The sequence below is a fragment of the Lissotriton helveticus genome, chromosome 7 (assembly GCF_964261635.1).
Source record: "Lissotriton helveticus chromosome 7, aLisHel1.1, whole genome shotgun sequence".
Taxonomy (NCBI): Eukaryota; Metazoa; Chordata; class Amphibia; order Caudata; family Salamandridae; genus Lissotriton; species Lissotriton helveticus.
The window spans coordinates 178138166-178160055 of NC_136068.1; the positions used below are offsets into that span (position 1 = coordinate 178138166).

The following is a 21890-nucleotide window of genomic DNA, read 5'->3' on the forward strand; positions in this document are numbered from 1 at the left end:
TACCCATGGAGGGGCTGTAAGAACTGCTTGCCCATGGATACAGCCCCCTATGCGGCCCATTCCATATCTCCATAAAGGAAGACCCTGATATTTAGTGGTATTTTCAGTCCATTTGGGAGAGCCGAATTTAGGAAAAACCTGGCTCTCCTCCCCAAGGGACTTTAAGGATTTCATTGTTAAAGGAGATGGGTTGCAGTCCAAATGCCAGTAGAGTCTGCCCCCACACCATTGTGTCTAGTGAGCAGACTAAAGATCAGCCCCAAGTCTGTTATCTAGTGGGACATATGGAGTTTTTATTAAATAGATGCAAGGCTTGTATAGGATGCCAAGGAGGGCAAGCCTCCTAGTCCAATTATCTTTTCTTTTGTTATTCATTTTATTCCCCCCTGTATCTAATGGTGTTTTCATCCCCCTGTAGCAGGGGAGGACTGATTGCAGTGAACCCCCAGTATAACCAGTGGGATTGAAAATCTATGGAGGTGTAGGGAGCCATGCTTTTTGCAAGGCGGCTGTGGGGTCTCCCAGATCAGGAAAACACAACCCTGGTGTTACGTTCCATGATTCCTTTATAGGCATCACAGCCCTGTAGTGATCCCCATGCAGCAAACAATTTGGGAGCGATACCACTGAAAAGTGGAGATCTTGCCATTCAGACATACCTCTCCTATCTGATCAGTGTGGGTACAGAGCTGTGCCCCAGATGCTGCTGCTTGCAAGCGCTGGAGCTGAATGGCTCTTATAGCTTGAGAATGAAGACCAATGATGGCAACATCCCAGAGGTATGCTGATATCATCAATTCACTGAGGCTGTACACAGTGGCTGATGTAGAAACCTTTCCACCTGGTGGAGAGGGAAATAAGATCAGACCTCAGTGAGAGTACTGGTGTTTGATTACTCCCTGATGCTACAAAATGACCCCTACATACTATGTGCCACAGAGTTAGTGTGGAGGACATGAATGTCACTATCTCTATTACTGAGTGATTCATAGAGCTGCCCATCTATTAACTTGGACATTTACTGCCCAAAGGCAAAGGGAGATTTGTAGGAAAAACATCTTGTAGAGACTTGCACACTATATCCCGGGTCTTTGCTCATGGTATGGTGCTCCCCCATATATAATGAACATAGAGTTTTCAAAATGCATACCTTGGGAGAGCAAGGACCAATATTGTGGGGAACTACACTGATTAACAAGGAAGGGATAGATAGGAAAACTGGTGAAAAAGTGTCTTCAATTAAAAACATCTGTCACTCTCCCTTTAGCCTTTTCTAAGCAGGATGAGGAGGCAGTAGCAGCCTTCCACCATTGGTGGCATAACCTTTTTTTTTGTGTTCAAGTAGTTTTTATTAGTTAGAAATAAAAAAGAGGCATACATTCAGACATACATACAACAGATAAAATCCATGTAATACTAAACGCACATGAGAATACATTTGGTTGCACAGAACAAATTGGTATGGCAGAGTCAAAGAAGTGGAACAGATGAGGAAGGGCACAGCAGAGAGAAGCGTCCGCAATATAAACAATCGGCACAAATGTGATCAATAGCAGGTGCACCCCTTAAGAAATAGAACCTAAGTTTTGGTCTCAAATTTCAAAACAAAACAGAGAGCACCTCTGGTCGACTCACACATTGTCTAGTCCTTTTGAGGCACGCTCATTGCCTACTTTTTGCACTTACGTTTCCATCTCAAGGTTTCTTGGGAGGGGAGTTTCACTTACTGTAGTGCTCTGGTCTTCTGTACGCACTCCTACCTCTTCCGTTTCCCTTGGTGATGAAGGTTGTCTGGATGGATCAGGTTTGGCTCATCCTGATAACCATGGGCTGAGCTTGGAGGGTTTTAGTACTCTGACCTTCTGAGTCTGTGTGTCTGACCTCCATTCCGCTTACCTCTTCATGAGGACCTGGTCTCACAACAACAAAGCAGAATTTTACACCCAAACCTCAACAGCCTACACCTCTAGGTTTTGAGATTGAGCGGAGCTAGCTAAGTGGATTCGATCTGCCCATGGAAGTACTGAATATCACTTTGGGTGCTCACTCTCCTGTCAACAAAGTCAGTCTCTTCTGGACACTGGGCAAAGTCTGTGGCCTGGTATCAGGACCTTTGTGTTGATCTGCTGGAGGCTAAACTTTCTGATGTTCTTCTGTGTGTCCAGTCTTTGGCCACGCAAGAGCTTGCCAAATGCTAGACATCTGTCAGGTGTCCATCCACATCATGACCAGGCGTTAATGCCTTAACTCTCTGGTCCGCAGGTCTAGCTGAAGATTACTCACTGACTCGACATCCTCCATGCTTCGTTGAGTGTCCATCTAGGTGTTTATAAGGCTCAATGTTAGATTTTGTACACTGTTACTGTTGTTCTGGTCCTAAGGGCACAGAGGGCTTGTTTTAAATTGATGCCAGAGTGCAGGGGCGGCACCTATATATAACACTGAGCTTAATACACTATCAGGCAGAGCAGTTCTGCAAACACGTAATCTGCATCTCTTTTTAATTCGTAATCTTCATTCTTCATACATCTTTGTCTTCCTTTTTTTTCTCCAGTTCCAGTGGCAGACATCAAGTCAGTGGTGACCGGAAAGGACTGCCCTCACATGAGGGAGAAGAGTGCACTGAAACAGAATAAGGTAACCTGATACAACATATGTCTGAAATCTGGCTAATGGGTTTTGTATTTAGAAGTTTAACACTATCCACCTCTGCAGAGGGCCATCTGTTGCCACTAATCAAGTTTAGAGAGGACCCCCTCCCTGGTACCACACCACCACCCTGCTGACAGGGCTCTTTGCTGCTGTTCTTCCATACTATCTGAGAAAATTGCGTAATGTCACAGCCTCCAGCCATAATGGTATTTATTCCCCCAGATTGCTGCTTCCCAGTACAGATGGTCTACTTTCCTAGTTTCTGTGCACCCCATCCCTCTGAGAATCTCACCTGAAACTACTAACCCTCACCAGGCCTTCATGGTAGATCACTGCTGCACATAATTCCTAACTTTGCAAGGGTCCATTGCCTCCTGATCTTGAATGCATTATGCTGAGGCTGTCCTCTTGCTGAGCCTATTCATGACTTAATTCCGCACAAACATTGCCCATCACCCTCATGTCCTGTGCTGCTATTACTATCCATTTAAAATCACACATTGGTAGCACCCCCAACATTGTGAGCACACCACACTGTCCTTGCCCACTGCTGGTTAGTACAGCTTGCTGTTGGGTGCTTCCCAACGTGAAAAACGTCCTGATCAAAGATCACCATCCCAAGTGATGGCCTGCATTTCTTTGCTGTTTCTCAGCCTGGTAAAAACACACCTCGTTGTCCTTGATAACCAGCCCATTGTCAATACTCCATCCCAGATTGATCAGAGGAGCCTGTGTTACTGATGTCTCCAGTCTGGTTTGTGTGTTCTGTGCTGTCTGCATCCCACAGAATGGTACTGGCCTGTCTGAGAAGGAGTGTTCTCTTACCTGGAGCACCTCCTGTAGTTGTAACTCACCTGATGAGCTCACCTTGATTCCTATTTCCTGTGGTGTTGTTGAGTGACATTTACCTGTGCATGAAGTAGTAAACCTTCTCTACCTTTTGTATGAACGTAGTCTTGCGGTGGTAGGACGACCACAGAGTGTTGTTTTTCTTCTTCATATTCAGAGACACCTGTGCTAATTCCATATTTTCCTCACACCAGGAAGTTTTGGAATTGGCCTTTTCAATTCTGTACGACCCAGATGAAACTCTGAACTTCATTGCACCAAACAAGTATGAGGTAAGCAAGACACATCACTCTAGATTGGGCTGGGGGTTGCACAAGACGTGGAATTTAAGGCCAGTGAGAAGATTTTTGGAAAAGATAGAAAGCAAGACTAGACACTGGGTAAAAGAGTTTTTTTTTTAAAGTTGTGGGTGGAAGTAAGTTTGGGTAATGCACAAGCAGTGGATGAGCTTGAGAGCGTGGAGACCACTATCTTCTCTGGGACAAAAGGCAGGCAGTAGCTGATGTAACAGTGAAACTACTCTGGGCTATGGGGCATGAGATTGCAGGGTGGTGAGGATTAAGAAAAAGTGCAAACATCTTTTGACTGACTGGTGTACACCCAGATGCTGTTGTCCATAGAAATGTAAGGATGCCATCACATTTGCTTCTACTTTATCAAGCTCCACTTTAATCACACACAACTATCTCCAATGAGCACAATGTCCACGCATCAGAAGACCATGTGCAACTCAGAAAATGCAGCTTTCATTTGAACTGATTTGCACCGGACTCCACATGCACCATTGCGATCTTTCCCCAAAATTGGCATCTAATTTTGCAGCTGCTTCTGTCATTCATCAGCAGTATGTGCAGTCAATTTAGCAAGCACCACTGGAATCCAACTGCACTATGTATGGTTAACTGAGTAATATCCGCTGAATTCCAGTGATGGTATCTGCACCTAACTCAGTGAGCACTTATGTTATCCAGTAAGCAACACTGTCTTCTAACCATAATAACTGCACCTAATGCAGCAAGCACCTCTTTAATCGAACCCCCTGTATGTGTACCTGACTCAGCAAACATCACTGCCATCACATCCACAAGATGGCATCTAACACACTACAAGATCTCATGACTCACTCAGTTAGGAGTCCAGACCCTCATTTAACTTGAACAGGTAGGGTAACATATAATGTTCATGGCATGTGTAGCTGTAAATGCACAAGCTCTGCTTAGTCCTGCCATCTTGTGATGGACTCAAAAGTGTGCAAGGCGTTTTTCTTTGAAGAAGTCTTTCGAGTCACGACCTATAGTGACTCCACCTATTGCTGGTACTGAACATGGGTATCGGCTCTATTGTTAGATTGTTTTTTCTCTGCCATCAGGTTCAGGCATGACCCTTCAAGCTCGTTTGATGCCACGTGGTGTTCTCGCTCGGCTCTCTTGGGTTATTCTTACTTGTCGGAGGAATTAATAGTATACCTCAGCGTCAGTTCCAAGCGTTGCGTAGCCTTTTACTTCGGTTCTGCGTTCGAAGAACTGTGACGCCCCGTATGGAGCTAGGCCCCTCTGAGGCTCCATCGATTCCTTGGCACCGGAGAATGTACCTTTGATGGAAAGACCTACATTCCGATATTGCCTGAAGTGTCGAGCAAAGTACCGCAGTACAGACCTCCATCAGGTGTGTGACCTCTGTCTGTCCGTGGTCCACCAGGAGGCCTCCTGTCTGGCATGCCTACCCTTCTGGAACAAGAAAACCCTCCAGTACTGTAGGTATTGTCGATCACCTCAGATTTGATGTCGCACAAATGAGCTCACGATACTTCAAACCTGATCAGAGAACAGGACACCGAGAGCAAGCTGCATCCAGAAGACTCGGGCGCAGAGGCTGAAGTGTTACCAATGCAGAAAAGCTCTGGCTTCGATATCGAAGCAGACGAGCCTCCACACTACCTATCTACAAAACTGGATGCAGTGAGTTCCAATATACTGCCTCCCACTCTTACACTACTAGGAAACCGAGCATCACCTATGAGGGGGGTCGAGCCTCAAACCAGTCATAAGGCCTCCGGTCCACCGCTGCCACAAGGCCATGGTCACCACTGAACTGCTGAGTCGGACCTGAATAATTGCCATCTCATGGCGTTGAAGTCTGCCTCCAAGCCACGACCTTCGACTTTAAGTGGCTCTGTGGCTCCGGCCTTGATTACACTTGTGAAGCTGGCCCTGGGGACTAAACCTTAAAAGCTGAAATCAGGCTCTGGGCAGGCAGGCCATTGGACACCCTTCGCTCTGTGAAAACTGTCTTCTAGATCAGCATACTCCACCGCTTCCGAGGCTCAAGATTATCCCATCCGCCGTTACCTTCAAGAGGAGCTTGATGCCAGACAACCATACATCCTCATTCATCCTGAGACTGTATGAATTCTAGCCAAGCCTGCCTTTCGCTCAAAGGACCCTATTCCTCCAAAGAGGAAACTGACTTTTGAAGAGGTCCTGAATCCACCCTTGGAGCTGGCACCCAAAAAACTACGATGCCATGATGGACAATTCTCAACTACCTCCTTTGCCACGCTTACCTCCAACTCCTCGCCCTTTGTCCCCCTCCTCCTTTGCCTTCTTCTCCAACACCTTCACGCACATTCACCTCACTACTAGCAGTGTACACTTACCCATAGTTGCCTCTGGGTTCCCCTCCTTCAGGGTTTGGAAGTAATAGTCCATGGTCTCCCTATGACCCACAGCCCCACACTGACCTGTGGGATGAATATGCTGAAGAGCCCCCGGGCGATATTGATCCGGACCTCTATCTGACCAAGTCATCCCAGCCAGACAACAATACTGCATACCACAAGGTTTTGCAAGGGACAGCTGCATTCCACAAGATGGACATGCACAAACAACCTGTGGAGGATGACTTCCTGACTTCCTCATGGAGACACTCTCCACCTCCCAGAGGTCCATGCAATACTTGCCAATGCATAAGGGGATGCTCAAACCAGGCTCTGACATCTTTACAGAGCCAGTCCAGGCATGAGTCATCACACCTAGGGGTCGACAAAAAGTATAACGTTTCTCCTTCCAACCCTGCCTACATCGGGGGTCGTTTGTTTTGCACACGGATCGGTAATGGGCACAGGGGATACCTCCCTCCCTCCATTCCTGACCGAGAGAGTAAGAAAATAGACGCGGCAGGGAAACACATTGTGTCCCAATCTGCCGCACATAGGCGTATTACCAGTTCTATGGCTTACTCTGCCAGTACTTTAGCTTACTCTGCCAGTACTATCACGCCCACTGGGACGAGATGGAGGAGATTCTGCAACACCTCTCAGACCAGTATTAGTTGAGGGGTCAGGAATTAGTAGGTGAGGGGAAGGTTATATCCAACACAAACATTTGATGCACCCTAAAGGCAGCAGATACCTCTGCTAGTGGTGTAAATACCAGTATCCTCCTCTACAGACATGCCTGGCTGCATATTTCTGGTTTTAAGCCAGAGATACAACAGCATTTGGTCAACTTGCCCTTCGACAGCGAGCATCTGTTCGGCCTGCAAGTTGACCAGATGCTGTAAAAAGGATACGTAAACTGCTAAAGCCATTGGTGCCCTAAAGACCCCATCTATCTGTGGGACTTTTTGCTGCACACAATATCGTGGAGGGGCTCAAACCACCTCCCCAAGGCATCTACTTCCCTAGGCAACAGCAGCAAACACCCTCTCGGGTTTACTACAGGGAAATATGTCAAAATAAATCAAACATAGACATGACAGTGCGGACCTCTAACCTAAATCGCACCTTACCTGTTATCTCCAAATTCTCAGAATACAGTATATCTAAAACGTGCACTCAATTTTAGCACCTGCTATCAAAGTGCAGCCCGACACAGGGCTATACAAATTCAAATGCAACAAAAGGTGCACCATAAAACTATTCAATAGTTTCCCTATTTAGTAGACAAATAGTCTAATGTGATTTCCTAAGTGTGTACAAATCTTACTTAAATCTGTATATTTTTCGAAAGTTCATATATAAAAGTCAGTGCAACAGATAACAGCCAACGCGTTTTGTCCAGACCACTGGACTTCTTCAGAGCTGTAAAAACAACATATATAAACAAACATGAATACATACATACAAAGATATATCCAACAATTGCATATACAACATAGAATCATATATGCAGATACACTTTAAATTAGTTTGATGAGCCAAGAAACAACAGGACTATGTTATGAGTGCCATGTTTCAAAAATCGGCACATCCAAGCAGTCAAGGAGACACAGAATACAACATGAGTCATACAAGACACATTTGAATACCTATTTACATATATAGAATACATAAAACAGCATAAAATTACACCAAGGCACACCACATGGGACACATACGAGTAACCCATAATTGGGAACAAACAAATTATATTTAAAAAGTATAGGCATATGAGTACTCCAAGAGTCAAATGAAGAGAGAAGACAGTAGACAAGGAGAAGTTGGAGAATTTAAAGAGTATGGTCACTAAGCTAAATGATGATTATTAACACGCCTAATGACCTATAAATCTAGCCATCGAAAGTGGTGATATATATATCTATATACATCTATATATATAAAATGTTCATAATTATTCAATTGGAATAAGGGAAAAGTCAAGGGACATTGTTATATACGTGTAGCCATATGCCTGCACATAAGTCTGGACTGAAAAAGCCAATTGACTTAATTCTCTTAAAACAAGCAGTATACGAATACCAAAGACATCCCAACCCCAAACAGTTCAATCTTGCGATTTGGCACCTGAAGTCTTACGAGTTTGGGTACCTCAGTTTCCCATCAGAATGCCTGACCATCATTAAAGAGGGGTGCAGGCCACAACCGGAGCCTGCTAGGCAGCCAAATTGAAGAGTTTTGAGTATTATTGTCTTCTAGGCATATTGACGCTCTCCAGGCAGCCGTCCAAGATAGAGTCTGTTATCTGCTCCACTTGTAGAGGTCAGGCCTTGCTTACACTTCCATCAGACTTCATTTGGTGAGTGTGGCAGCTTACCTTTAAAACAGAGACTACACCTCCCTTTTCCGGTTCCTATTACAGAGGAATATAATAGGATTATCCCTCCTAGGGTGCCACCTGCCCTGTTGAGTCACTTCATTGTTGCACCTTGCAGTTCCGTTCCTAGAAGGTAGCTTTCCTTGTAGCTATCACTTCCCTCAGACGTGTCAGTGAGCTCCAGGCTTAAACTCTGTAAGAACCTTTTTTCCAAGTTCACCACATAGAGTATTCCTCACGACAAATCATAAATCATTCCTAAGGTGGTTTCTATCTTCCACCTTAATCAAACTATAGCACTCTGTTTTCTTCGTGGATCCAGATTCAATAGCAGAAAGAGCTCTTCAAATGTTAATGTCAAAAGAGCACTTATGTATTACATTGACAGGAATAAACCACTCTGTAAGAACTGGGACCACCAGTTCTCCAGGGGGTAGCATGGCTCGAGCAGGAAGGCCGCCAGGGGCTTGCGTGTAAAGCAGCTACTTAACACACTCATCCAATGAAACACACAGTGGCGCAATAATGGAGACCACACCAGTAGTTCTATTTGAAAGAAATCAAGATCTTTTATATAAGCTTTCAAATAGAGCAATGCATGGGTAATTCATTAGCATTTCAGATAAGCATTTCATTAAGACATTTCATGAATAACGTTCAGATTGCATTTCCTGTAAATGGGTGTACATTTCATTAAGCATTTCAGTAAGACTTTTCATTAAAATAATAACCAGCTCATCTAAACAATTAAACATTAATTAGCCCCGCCTGTCGCATCAGACCCTTTGGCAGGCAAAGGGGTAATTGTATAAACCTGGAGGATCCTACAAGAAGCGACTATAGTATTGCGTTAAAGTAACACATCAAACCTCTCATGGACGCTTTTCCTAGAAAGTAATAGAACGTTTCAGCAAGTACTTTCCAGTCTAACAAGGAACTTCAAAGAACACAGCCTTTAGTAACCTTCCAAAAGCTTCTCTTCTTGTGAATACAGATCGGTTTGCGACCCAGATTAGATCATCAGAATACTATGGAAGTCCACCTCTGCAAGAAAATTCAGTACAGTGAAGTGACTCTCCCTCTCATTAACAGGCTTGTAAATATGGTACACTTTGAACATGTCAGCCTTGTAAATATGGTACACTTTGAACATATCAGGCTTGTAAATATGGTGCACTTCGATATAATGAGGAAAGTGTCTGACCCTCCAGCCTCCAAATATTCGAGGTACATGCAGAAGGGCGGCCAATAATAATAATAATAATAAACACCTTTTATATAGCGCCTGGTTACACTAGGCAACAGTGTGTCCCCGCGCTTTCAGACTAATTAACTAGAACAGAACCCCAGAGAAACAAAGGCCGCTGGAGGAAAGGGCGAAAGGATCTCAGAGTTTAGGAAAAAGGTAGGTTTTCAATTTGCGCCTAAAGTTTCCTTCAGAGGGCTCCATCCGGAGCTCAATGGGGAGGTCATTCCACTGTTTGCTGGCCAAATATTTGAATGACCGACCACCCATCCGTGCCCGTTGGATTCTGGGCACCTGAAAGACGGCCCTGAGATCGTAGATAACGATTAGGGTAGTACTTAGTAAGAAGCCTTTGAAATAGGGCCCAGTCTCAGTTAACCCCGGGGGAGGGGCGACCTCGGGCCTCACTCGGCCTACCGCCCTCCTCCCCAGGGGGTTACCTCACTTCTTCGGCCCTCCGGGGCCCTTGCGAAGATGCTGCTGCCGGCGAGAGGGGCTTCGTCCCTCCCGGAGCCTCACTTGCCCCAGGTACTGCGTTAAGGCATCAGCGCCGGGAGCGAGGCAGATCGAACACTCGGGGCTCGAGGCTCACTGTGGTGTTCCTGCGCGGCTCGCGGGGTACAGCGGAGGGGGGCTCCTCAGGTCCTCCGCCCCCTCCACGGCGAACTGGGACTTCTCCGGGTGCCGGGCCTCGGGAGAAGGGGCTGGTTCCAGGCGGCCAATGGCTGTGCGGCTTGGGCGGGGGCGCGGCCGATGACGTTGCAGCGCTCCCGCTCACGTGACAGGGGACAGACAGGCTTCGGGCTTAGTGCGCCCTGAGGAACTGGATGCGGCGGCCCTCTCCTGGCACCGGGGGCCGCCGAGGGGGTCAATGACGGCGCTGAACACAGCGTGGAGGCAGGCGGCCACGGAACAGGCCGAAAACGCCTCAGAAGCGTCGCGTGGGAAGGTGGGAAAAATGAGGCAAGGGTAAAAAAATCACGGGGAAAAACCACCCTAAGGCTGACAGGTCTAACATGCGTCCCCCCCCAGCTGAAAGTGGGGAGAGCTACCCAACCTCTAGGGAGTTCTCGTCACTAAGGCGGAAAAACCGGGAGAGACCGTCAGCATTGGCGTGGTCAGCTCCGGGCCGATGTTCCACCCTAAAGTCCATCCCCTGTAGGGAAATGGACCACCTTAGCAACTTTGGGTTTTCGCCTCTCATCTGCATGAGCCAGCGAAGGGGACGGTGGTCGGTTTGAACCAGGAAGTGAGAGCCAAAAAGGTATGGCCTCAACTTCTTTAAAGCCCAGACCACAGCGAAGGCTTCTCGCTCGATGGTACTCCATCGCCGTTCCCGAGGGAGGAGTCTCCTGGAGATGAAGGCCACAGGTTGGTCTTGGCCATCATCATTGAGTTGCGATAGCACGGCACCTACGCCATGCTCTGAGGTATCTGTCTGCACGATGAATTATTTTTGGAAGTCCGGAGTGGCCAGCACCGGAGCGGTACACATCGCGCGCTTCAGTGTTTCGAATGCCTCCTGGCAGGCAGCCGTCCAGATGACCTGACGTGGCTGCTTTTTGGACGTCAACTCGGTCAAGGGGGCACGATGGTGCCATATCCCTTGACGAATCTGCGGTAATAGCCAGTGAGGCCGAGGAAAGCTCGGACCTCAGTCTGAGTTTTGGGCGGCTCCCAGGCCATGATGGTCTCAATTTTGGCCTGGAGGGGTTGCACCTTACCTCCGCCCACCAAGTGTCCCAGGTACACGACAGAGCCCTCTCCAATCTGGCACTTGCTAGCCTTGATAGTCAAGCCAGCACGTTGTAGCGGCCCGCAGCACCTCCTGGAGATGCTGCAGATGGTCCTCCCAGGTGCTACTGAAGACAGCTATGTCATCCAGGTACGCCGCTGAGAAGGACTCCAGGCCAGATAACACCTGGTTCACCAACCGCTGGAAGGTGGCCGGAGCATTCTTGAGCCCGAAGGGCATCACTCGAAGTTGGAAGTGACCCTCGGGGGTGGAGAACGCTGTCTTCTCCTTCGCTCCATCGGCCATGGCAATCTGCCAGTACCCCGATGTCAAGTCGATGGTGCTGAGGTACTTGGCGGCTCCCAGCCGGTCAATCAGCTCGTCTGCCCGTGGTATCGGGTGAGCATCTGTCTTGGTGACAGATTTCAACCCCCGATAGTTCACACAGAACCGAAGTTCTGGTGTGGTGCCCGGTGGAGCCGCTTTTGGTACCAGCACGACGGACTAGCCCACGGGCTGCTGGAGGGTTCGATCACACCCAGCTCCAGCATCTTGGTCACCTCACCCTGGATGCTGCTCCTCACTTTCTCGGACAGCCGGTAAGACTTGTTTTTCACTGGCGGACTGTCCCCTGTGTCCACATCATGGGTACACAGATGTGTGATTCCAGGCGTGAGGGAGAACAATGAGGCGTGCTGCGCCAATACCTGGCGGCAGTCCCTCTTTTGTTCTGGGGTCAAGGATGGGGAGAGGACAACTCCCTCCACTGAACCATCCTTCTCCTGAGCCGCTAGAAGGTCAGGAAGAGGCTCACTTTCCTCCTCCTCGCTCCCATCCGTCACCATGAGGAGAGCAAGCTCTGATCGCTCATGATGAGGCTTCAGGCGGTTGACGTGGAGCACCCGGTGGGGTTGTCGGGGGGGTCTTCAAGTCCACGACGTAGGTGGTCTGGCCTGGACGCTCCACAATCTCGTACGGACCAGTCCACCGGTCCTGGAGGGCACTAAGCTCCCCAGGCTCATTGACCCACACCTTCTGTCCAGCGTCCAACTCTTCCGTCCGAGCGTTACGGTCATACCACTCCTTCATGACAGCTTGGCTAGCCTCTAAGTTGTCTGAGGCTTCCTTCCACAGCTTGGCCATCTGACTGCGGAATGCCAGCATGTAGCTGACAACATAACGGGGAAGCTTCTTCGAAGTCTTCTCCCAACCCTCCTTGACCAGACTGAGGGGTCCCCTAATGGGATGGCCATAGAGCAATTCGAAAGGGCTGAACCCGACACCCTTCTGGGGTACCTCGCGGTACGAGAACAGCAAGCAAGGGAGGAGGATGTCCCATTTCCGCCTCAGGTCTTCTGGCAGACTCCGGATCATCCCCTTCAAGGTCTTGTTGAAGCGCTCTACGAGCCCGTTAGTCTGGGGGTGGTAAGGAGTGGAGAACCGATAGGTCACTCCGCATTCCTTCCACATCGCCTGCATGTAGGCCGACATGAAATTTGTGCCCCTGTCCGACACCACGACCTTGGGGAATCCCACTCGGCTAAATATCCCCATCAGGGCCCGCGCCACCACAGGTGCAGTAACGGTCCTCAGAGGGATGGCCTCCGGGTACCGAGTGGCGTGGTCCACCAACACCAGAATGAACCGATGTCCCGCAGAGGTCGGAGGGTCCAACGGCCCAACGAGGTCAATACCGACCCGCTCAAAAGGGGTCCCGACCACTGGGAGTGGTTCCAATGGGGCTTTCAATTTGGTCCCAGTCTTGCCACTGGCCTGGCAAGTCTTGCAGGTCTTGCAATAGGTGCCAGAGTCAACTCTCATCCTAGTCCAATAAAAATGTGGGACTAGGCTCGCAAAGGTCTTGTCCTGGCCCAGGTGTCCGGCTAGAGGTATCTCATGCGCTAGTTCCATCAAAAAGGCCTGTAACACTGGGGGACCACTAAGGCCCTCGAGGACCCATGCACCGGAACCCTTGGTTCACTGTACAGGAGGCCATCCTCCCAATACACGTGATAGTTGCCGGTCTTGTTCATTGCTTGGGCTTCGGCCTGTCGCCGCATTCCTTCAAGCGTGGGGCACTCCTTCTGCGCCGGACAGAAATCCTCCCGGGTAGGACCTCCTTCCACATGCCACTCGGCAAGGGTCGGCAAATCCCCCACGGGAACGACATCCACCTCCACGGACTCCGGGGTTACCTCCGTGGGCTCCCCATCCATCACACGGGGTGTGTCCTCCACAATACTCTCCTCTGGACCGACAGTGGGTTGGGCCGTTGTTTCAGGCTCCAACCCGGGTTGAGCTTCTTGCCGGGCAGCCGTAGACCGCGTGACTACGCAAGTCCACCCTGGTAATCCCAGCATCTCAGTGTGGGCCTTAAACTCCACTTCCTTCCAGGCGGTATGTTCGAGGTCATTACCAAGCAGACAGTCCACAGGTAAGGCAGGGCTGAATGCAACTCTCAACGGGCCTGACACTCCTCCCCATTCAAAGGGAACTTGAGCCACGAGATAGTAGCTCATTCGGCCGTCAGCCAACACGGCCGGATGGTACACATCAGGAACAACCTGCTCAGGGGACATCAGCCGCCTCACTACAGTGGTCATACTGGCTCCTGTGTCCCTCAGAGCGTCCACCTCCTCCCCATTGACCTTCACCCTCTGCTGGTACTTAGCAGTATTCGATGGTAAGGGCGTCACTGGGACCATCTCTCTATCCCCAAGTGAAACCAGGGTCAGGCCTGTCCACTCCCCTTCCCTATCTAGGGGCAGCTCCAACCCAAGCGCTACACTAGCCACCCCGGGACTCTTGCCACCAATGGGGGCTGGGGGTCGTTTGCGACACTGGGGATCTCCCTTGTAGTGTCCGACCTCTCCGCACTCATAGCACCGGACCACTTTTGGCTGCTGACTCTTGTCAGGGTAAGTGGGTTTTGGGGAACGGTTCTGAGGTGGGGTACCTACTCCTTTCCCAAACTGCCGAGTTTGTGGGCCTCGTGAGAACTCCGTTCTTTTATCTCCACCCTCTTTCTTCTGAGGGGCGCCCTGTCCGCCTTTCGGGCCATCTCCCCCGGGGCCCTTGTGTGACACCCGGGTGCTAACCCAAATATCCGCCTCCTCCGCGAGCTCACGGGCATCAGTAAGCTTGCGGTTCACCAAATGTTGGCGCAACTCCGGAAAACACTTATCCAAGCGGTGCTCTCTCAAAAAAAAGTTATACAGACCCTCAAAATCACGCACCTCGCTGCCACGCACCCAACCATCCAGAGCCTTTCGGGCATATTAAAAAAAATCCACCCAATTCTGCGTGGACAGCTTATGGCTGCCACGAAACCTCTGGCGATACCTTTCAGGGGTGAGGCCAAAATATTTGATAAGTGCCTCCTTCATGGGGGAATACCTAAACTGGTCTGCCTTCTCCAAATACAGGAGTGAGTCCCTGACATCAGGAGGTATATACCGGTACAAACCACCTCCCCAGTGTTTCTCAGGCACCCCATGGGCAGTCAAGGCCACTTCATACGCCTCCAACCACCTGGCAATGTCATCCCCCTTGGTGTAGCTCGCTATCACCTCCTTGGGTAACCAGAATCTGGGCTCCTGATGAGCTCCTGGTACGCTGCCACCATTAGGACTTCCTGGCGCACTCAACTGCAATGATTGCAGCTCCATTTCCTTGAGCTGCAGCTCGTGCGCCAGCTTCCTCTCCTCCAAAGCAAACTGCTTATCTTCCCTTTCTCTCTCCCTCTCGTGCTCTAACTTGGCAAGCTCCCACTTCAATCGCCTCTCCTCCTTCCTGTCCTCGTACTCCTGCGGTGACACACTCTCCCTAGATACACTACTTCCCGCCCCGGAACGTGGTCCTGGCAACACATCTTCTGACATGTCAATGTTGAGCAGGCCTGGGTCTTCCTGAGTGTCCGCCTCCCCATGTGTGACCTGTTCCCCATCCTCTTCTGGGTGGGCCCATACCCATGCCCTCAAGGCGGTACGGAGCTCTTCTTTTACAGCTCTCGTCCCCACAGGCACCCCCATCCCCCGACAAAACTCCCTTAACTGCACTGCCGTGTACCTATCAAGGTCAGCCAGCTGGAACTCCATTCTGTCAGGTGAGGACCTAGATAACCTGGAAGAAAAATTCTAAGATGTGGCAACAATGCTGGTTCAACACACTTTGCTGCAGGCTAGACAGTGGAGGGCAATTGGGTTTGCCTGAAGAACGACAGGTGTCCAATTAATTGCAGCACACTCTGTCCCACTGGAGGGTGTTAGGTAGCTACAGGTCCTGGATCCCACCGCTCGCCACCAATGTAAGAACTGGGACCACCAGTTCTCCGGGGGGTAGCATGGCTCGAGCAGGAAGGCAGCCAGGGGCTTGCGTGTAAAGCAGCTACTTAACACACTCATCCAATGAAACACACAGTGGCGCAATAATGGAGACCACACCAGTAGTTGTATTTGAAAGAAATCAAGATCTTTTATATAAGCTTTCAAATAGAGCAATGCATGGCTAATTCATTAGCATTTCAGATAAGCATTTCATTAAGACATTTCATGAATCCCGTTCAGATTGCATTTCCTGTAAATGGGTGTACATTTCATTAAGCATTTCAGTAAGACTTTTCATTAAAATAATAACCAGCTCATCTAAACAATGAAACATTAATTAGCCCCGCCTGTCGCATCAGACTCTTTGGCAGGCAAAGGGGTAATAGTATAAACCTGGAGGATCCTACAAGAAGCGACTATAGCATTGCGTTAAAGTAACACATCAAACCTCTCATGGACGCTTTTCCTAGAAAGTAATAGAACATTTCAGCAAGTACTTTCCAGTCTAACAAGGAACTTCAAAGAACACAGCCTTTAGTAACCTTCCAAAAGCTTCTCTTCTTGTGAATACAGATCGGTTTGCGACCCAGATTAGATCATCAGAATACTATGGAAGTCCACCTCTGCAAGAAAATTCAGTACAGTGAAGTGACTCTCCCTCTCATTAACAGGCTTGTAAATATGGTACACTTTGAACATATCAGGCTTTTAAATATGGTACACTTTGAACATATCAGGCTTGTAAATATGGTGCACTTCGATATAATGAGGAAAGTGTCTGACCCTCCAGCCTCCAAATATTCGAGGTACATGCAGAAGGGGGGCCAATAGGGCCCAGTCTCAGTTAACCCCGGGGGAGGGGCGACCTCGGGCCTCACTCGGCCTACAGCCCTCCTCCCCAGGGGGTTACCTCACTTCTTCGGCCCTCCGGGGCCCTTGCGAAGATGCTGCTGCCGGCGAGAGGGGCTTCGTCCCTCCCGGAGCCTCACTTGCCCCAGCGCGGTGCAGGTACTGCGTTAGGGCACCAGCGCCGGGGGCGAGGCAGATCGAGCACTCGAGGCTCACTGTGGTGTTTCTGCGCGGCTGGCGGGGTACAGCGGAGGGGTGCTCCTCAGGTCCTCCGCCCCCTCCACGGCGAACTGGGACTTCTTCGGGTGCCGGGCCTCGGGAGAAGGGGCTGGTTCCAGGCGGCCAATGGCTGTGCGGCTTGGGCGGGGGCGCGGCCGATGACGTGGCAGCGCTCCCGCTTACTTGACAGGGGACAGACAGGCTTCGGGCCCAGTGTGGCCTGAGGAACTGGATGCGGCGGCCCTCTCCTGGCACCGGGGGCCGCCGAGGGGGTCAATGATGGCGCTGAACACAGCGTGGAGGCAGGCGGCCACGGAACAGGCTGAAAACGCCTCAGAAGCGTCGCGTGGCGGCGCTTCCGCCGCAAGGTCAAGGGGGGGGGTTTCCTCAGGCAGCCAGGTACAGCGCTTGGCGGCGCTTCTCAGCGATAGGCGCCGGCAGGGCAGGGAGGCAATTTCGATGATCCCTGACAGGGCAGGCAGCCTCGAGTACAGCGCTGACCAGGGGGAGCAGAATAGGCGCCTCCCACACAGTTTAGCAGGGACTGCAGGCAGGATGGGAGCAAATTGTAGCGCTTGGCCCACAGTTCAGTCAGGGGGAGACAGGTAGGCCCAGTTGTAGGCAGGGGATGCGCAGGGCAGCACAGTCCAGTACCTGGTCCCAGGAAGCAGGTTTCTTGGCGCTTGGATGGTTCTGCGCCCTTAGTTGCTTGTTTCTTGAAGTGGAAGGGGGGGGGTGATGAGTTGAAGGCTTGAAGAATTTCTCCTCAGTCACTGCAGATGGGCCCTGGGGTTCCCTACCACTGGGCCAGATCAGGGGGCTAGCTTTGGACACCTCACCCAGCTTAAGAGGCAGCACCTAGATCCTGTCACTCCCAGTAGCATAGGTTCCTCACTAGGCCCTCCCGCCTAAAACTCCTGCGTGGGTTCCCCAGGTCAGTGATGCCCCAACTAAAAGTTCCCTCCCTTGCTTATATTGCCCAGGTCAGGTGACCACTCTCTAGGGCAGGAAAAGTCGGGTCCGCCTTTCTTCTGGAAGGTTCCAGGAGCTTCCCCACTATGGACAGGGGCTGGGTGGCTGGTGTTGCAACATTGTATGGGGACCCAGCCTGCTCCTGGCAACTAGGGTGCTACACTAAAAGACCACGCTGCTGTAGCAGGGGCCAGTGGCAGCCATGTTGGAAATAGAGAGCACCTGCACCCTAACAAGATTAGCTATGAAAAGGTGCCCGAAGACCTAAGGGCCAACAAAAAGAAGGTGGGAAAAATGAGGCAAGGGCAAAAAAAATCACGGGGAAAAACCACCCTAAGGCTGACAGGTCTAACACACTCCATAAGTTACAACAGCTCTTTGTCTCTTCTCCATACTACACAAGGGCCTTGCTCTCTCTAAAGCAGGTATAGCACGCTGACTGATCAAATTCATATAGACCTGTAATGCCACAAGACCTCTCCCTGTCCCTTCTAAACCTCATTCAACCCATAAAAATCTATGGCTTTATTAGCTAATATTCCTGTAGCTGACATCTGCAAATCAGCTACCTGGTCTACTCCCCTAACCTTTACTAAAAATTACTGTTTGGGTGTCTTACCTTGCCAGCAAGATAGAGTTAGCCAGGCTGTCCAATTCACACTTTTTCAATCTTCTTCAAACACCTCTGGCTAGCCACCGCCTTGGGGTCACAGCCTGTGTATCTACATCTACACATGCCACAAACTGTAAATGTTGCTTGCCCTGTAAAATTCTGTTAGTAGCATGTAGTGCTGTAGATTCACATGCACCCACCCTCCTCCCCAGAAGCTGTTGAATACTGAAGCTAATTTCCATTCCATTGATCTTCTTTCGCATAGTCCTCTTTTCTGTACCTCTTTGTTCTATCTACATCCTCACCCTTCGTGCAAGAAAAACAAACTAACAATGGGGATGATTCCCATACGCATTACTAGCAATAGTTGGTGTCCCTATACCCCGTGACTTCAAAGACTTCTTTATGAAAAATAACAACTTGCACACGTCTGAGCCCAACACTATATGGCAGGAGTATGCTCAGCATGTGAATTTACAGCACTGCACGCCACTTACAGAGGCTTAAAGGGTAAGTAACCTTTTCCTTTCTTACTCACTGAGCCATTGGTCCTGTCCAGTGACTGGTAAGCAAGCTTGTAGTTCCTCGTTATCACCATTTATTATAATACAATATCTTGAGGAAACACAAATCCTGTCCCCAAATTGGCAAGCACCATCATTAGACAAAATATCCTGCTATAGACAGTTTGTCCCAGTTGTTCAGTTCTCTGAACCCTACTGCACTCCTTAGAACTACTCTTCACCCATTCATTAGTTCAGCTCCTAACTGAGGCCTATCTGTTTTCATAGGAGTATCCTTAACTCTTAGCTCAGTGAACACCACAACTGTCTGCAGCAATAGACATGCTCTTATGTTGTGATCATTGGCTTTATTTATTTTACTTCGCTATATTGCCATTATCGTTGGAGTAACTGCATACACCTGCTCTCTTCTCCACTGGTTCTCTGTTGCCTTGCACATTCAATAATTTCTCTTGTTGTCTTCCACAGTACTGCATTTGGATTGATGGATTGAATGCCCTGCTGGGGAAGGACATGTCCAGCGAGCTAACCAAGACTGACATGGACACGCTGCTTAGCATGGAGATGAAGCTACGTCTTTTGGACCTTGAAAACATCCAGATCCCAGAGGCCCCACCACCTATTCCCAAGGAGCCGAGCAGCTATGACTTTGTGTATCACTATGGCTGAGTGGTGGATTTCTTCATCCTGCAGAGAGACCTATCCCAGCATCCAAGCGGGGACTTCACGCTGTGGAGAGGTGAGAGAGGGGCTGTGCCTGTCCCGAGATCACTAAAAATTGCTGTTTACTCTGACAACATGAGATTACAAGACACAGATGAGCCAATGAGCCATCGTAGGTCTCCGCGGACAAAAATTGTCTGTTTCTGGAAGTTGTCTACATTGCTCAAGAAAGGCATCTCACCTATCTGAAAGAGACAGCACCAGAACAACTCCCTAATTAATGATCATCAAGCAGCACTCGACAGCTGACATGATATGCCTATGAGGACTGATGCCAAACTGTTTCCCAGCCTAGCCATTTCTTCAATCTGGAAGTAAATGTCAAATCGCAATTCATGCAGACAGAACGGACCCGCCTATCTATGTCACTGGCTAAGTGAGGGTTAGATGGAACAACCTTAAAGACAGTATGAAGAATAGACCTGACGTCACAGGCCTTATGAAACTAGATTCTGGAGCTCCTGTTCCACTATCAATCCCTGATTTGCTTGGGTTGGCCGTGGGATGTCATGATTGTGCACCCTTGACTACTTTGGATCCATTTGGCTACATAAGCACTACCTTTCAGGCCAGATGGTAGAAGCACGCACTCTGGCTTCTCAATGGATTCTACTTTTGGATTCTCCCATCCACCATCTCTAATTCGGTGGATGAATCCTCCAATCATGTTTCATTTTTAATCAGTGTAAGTCTTGCGCTTTATAGCTGTTCCAGTTGTCACAAGGATAGGCTTTTTTAATTTTTAAAGTACTTTGAACCAGTTGACGCTAGAGTGTTTAAAACTTCTTTGTTTTCGCAATAATTGCGACAACCGATATTGACTAGAATTAGCCATAAAGCCATTAAAGCATGCGGCATACATCCATTTGATGCAGAACCAATTAATTAAGACCATGAACGAAGCTTTTGTGTTCCTATTTTTGCCATGGACAAGAAGAGACCTTTTTATTTCCAGTGTTCGGTTGCCTCCTGAATACTCACTTTACCCTCCACCCCCTGTAATTATTTCTCCAGTGAGGATATGCTAGCCATTCAGCTTGGCTGTACTCTAACTTGTTTCTCCTTGGCAGTATTTTGCCTTGTATTTTGAAATGTTAAAGCCCTACTTTCACTCACAATGTTTGTCTGAGGCGGGGTCCTGTCTGTTTTTCTTCCCCCCCCCGACCCCACCTTTATGGCCTCTAGCCTGTTTTCTTTAACATAGTTTGTGTTTTCCATATAAGGCTCTCGTCTCTCACTCCCTCTGTTGATGATCCCATGATTTTATTTTTTCATAAATTGCCTACACATTATCATAATTGCTATTTAGCCAATTCAATGCAGGTTAAACTCTACTTTGTCACTCGAAGGTTTTTAGACCTGGCTGTCTTTTGGTATGAGTCTGTCACTTGTTAACAAGCCATAGAACTATGTGAACTTAGGAAAATACTCTCTTTTAAAATAGGTCCTGGTAAAGTTTACGACGCCTTTAGTTGGATTTTGTGCTTTCTTTCACCATCTGATCATTTATCCTGGTGGGAGGACTTAGTATCTTGATTTCACTCATCCAAGGTTTCTGCAGATCGACTGTAAGATTTATAAAGGTTGTGTGGGGTCTGAGGATATGTTCCTCTAACAACTGCTAGTCCATTGTGGTATATTATCTGATGGTAAGCAAGTACGTATGGGCAAGATGAAGCAGACTTTTACTATGATATGGTACGGATGAGCAAGCTTTCGTATGGGATCCACTGCGGTACTTGGGTGGCCATCGTTCTGTTGATCTAAAATTATGTCTTTCGGTGCGCCATGTAAAGGGTGGCTATACCTGCTCGGATGGTAAATCAAAAGGCAGAATTGGTGTTGGGGCAATTCATGACTGTGCTGTTGTGCAAGCTAAGCAGGCATAGTTGTGTAGTATGGTAAAACTATGTAGAACAGTCCATTCTGTAGTAGGGGATCTCTGTGTATAGTCATAATCTAGTGAATAGTCCCGCCCATGTGCGCGGACCCCGGAGCAATCAAAAATAATCTCTTAAGTTGTCCAAACATGCAGAACTGCACAGACACTTAAGAGAGAATTTAAAGACAGATAATGCAGCCTATATCCACAGGCTACACTGTCCAGTACTTCGACTAGAAATTCCACCAAAAGTCCACAAACAGCACAG

The 21890-nt window shown here is 48.9% G+C and overlaps 1 protein-coding gene across 3 annotated transcripts in view; it reads left to right on the plus strand.

Annotated features, from left to right (window-relative positions):
• Positions 1–21196, plus strand: part of ELMO2 (engulfment and cell motility 2) — a 310978-nt gene extending 289782 nt beyond the window's left edge. For 2 of the 3 annotated variants that reach the window (XM_078651889.1, XM_078651888.1), the window contains 3 exons: positions 2555–2637; positions 3696–3773; positions 19486–20728. In XM_078651889.1, the coding sequence (XP_078508015.1) occupies positions 2555–2637; positions 3696–3773; positions 19486–19686 (362 nt within the window). In that variant the 3' untranslated portion in view covers positions 19687–20728. Of the gene's footprint in view, positions 1–2554; positions 2638–3695; positions 3774–19485 lie in introns of all 3 variants that reach the window. The other variant, XM_078651887.1, reaches the window with a different exon arrangement.
• Positions 21197–21890: the final 694 nt, after the last annotated feature.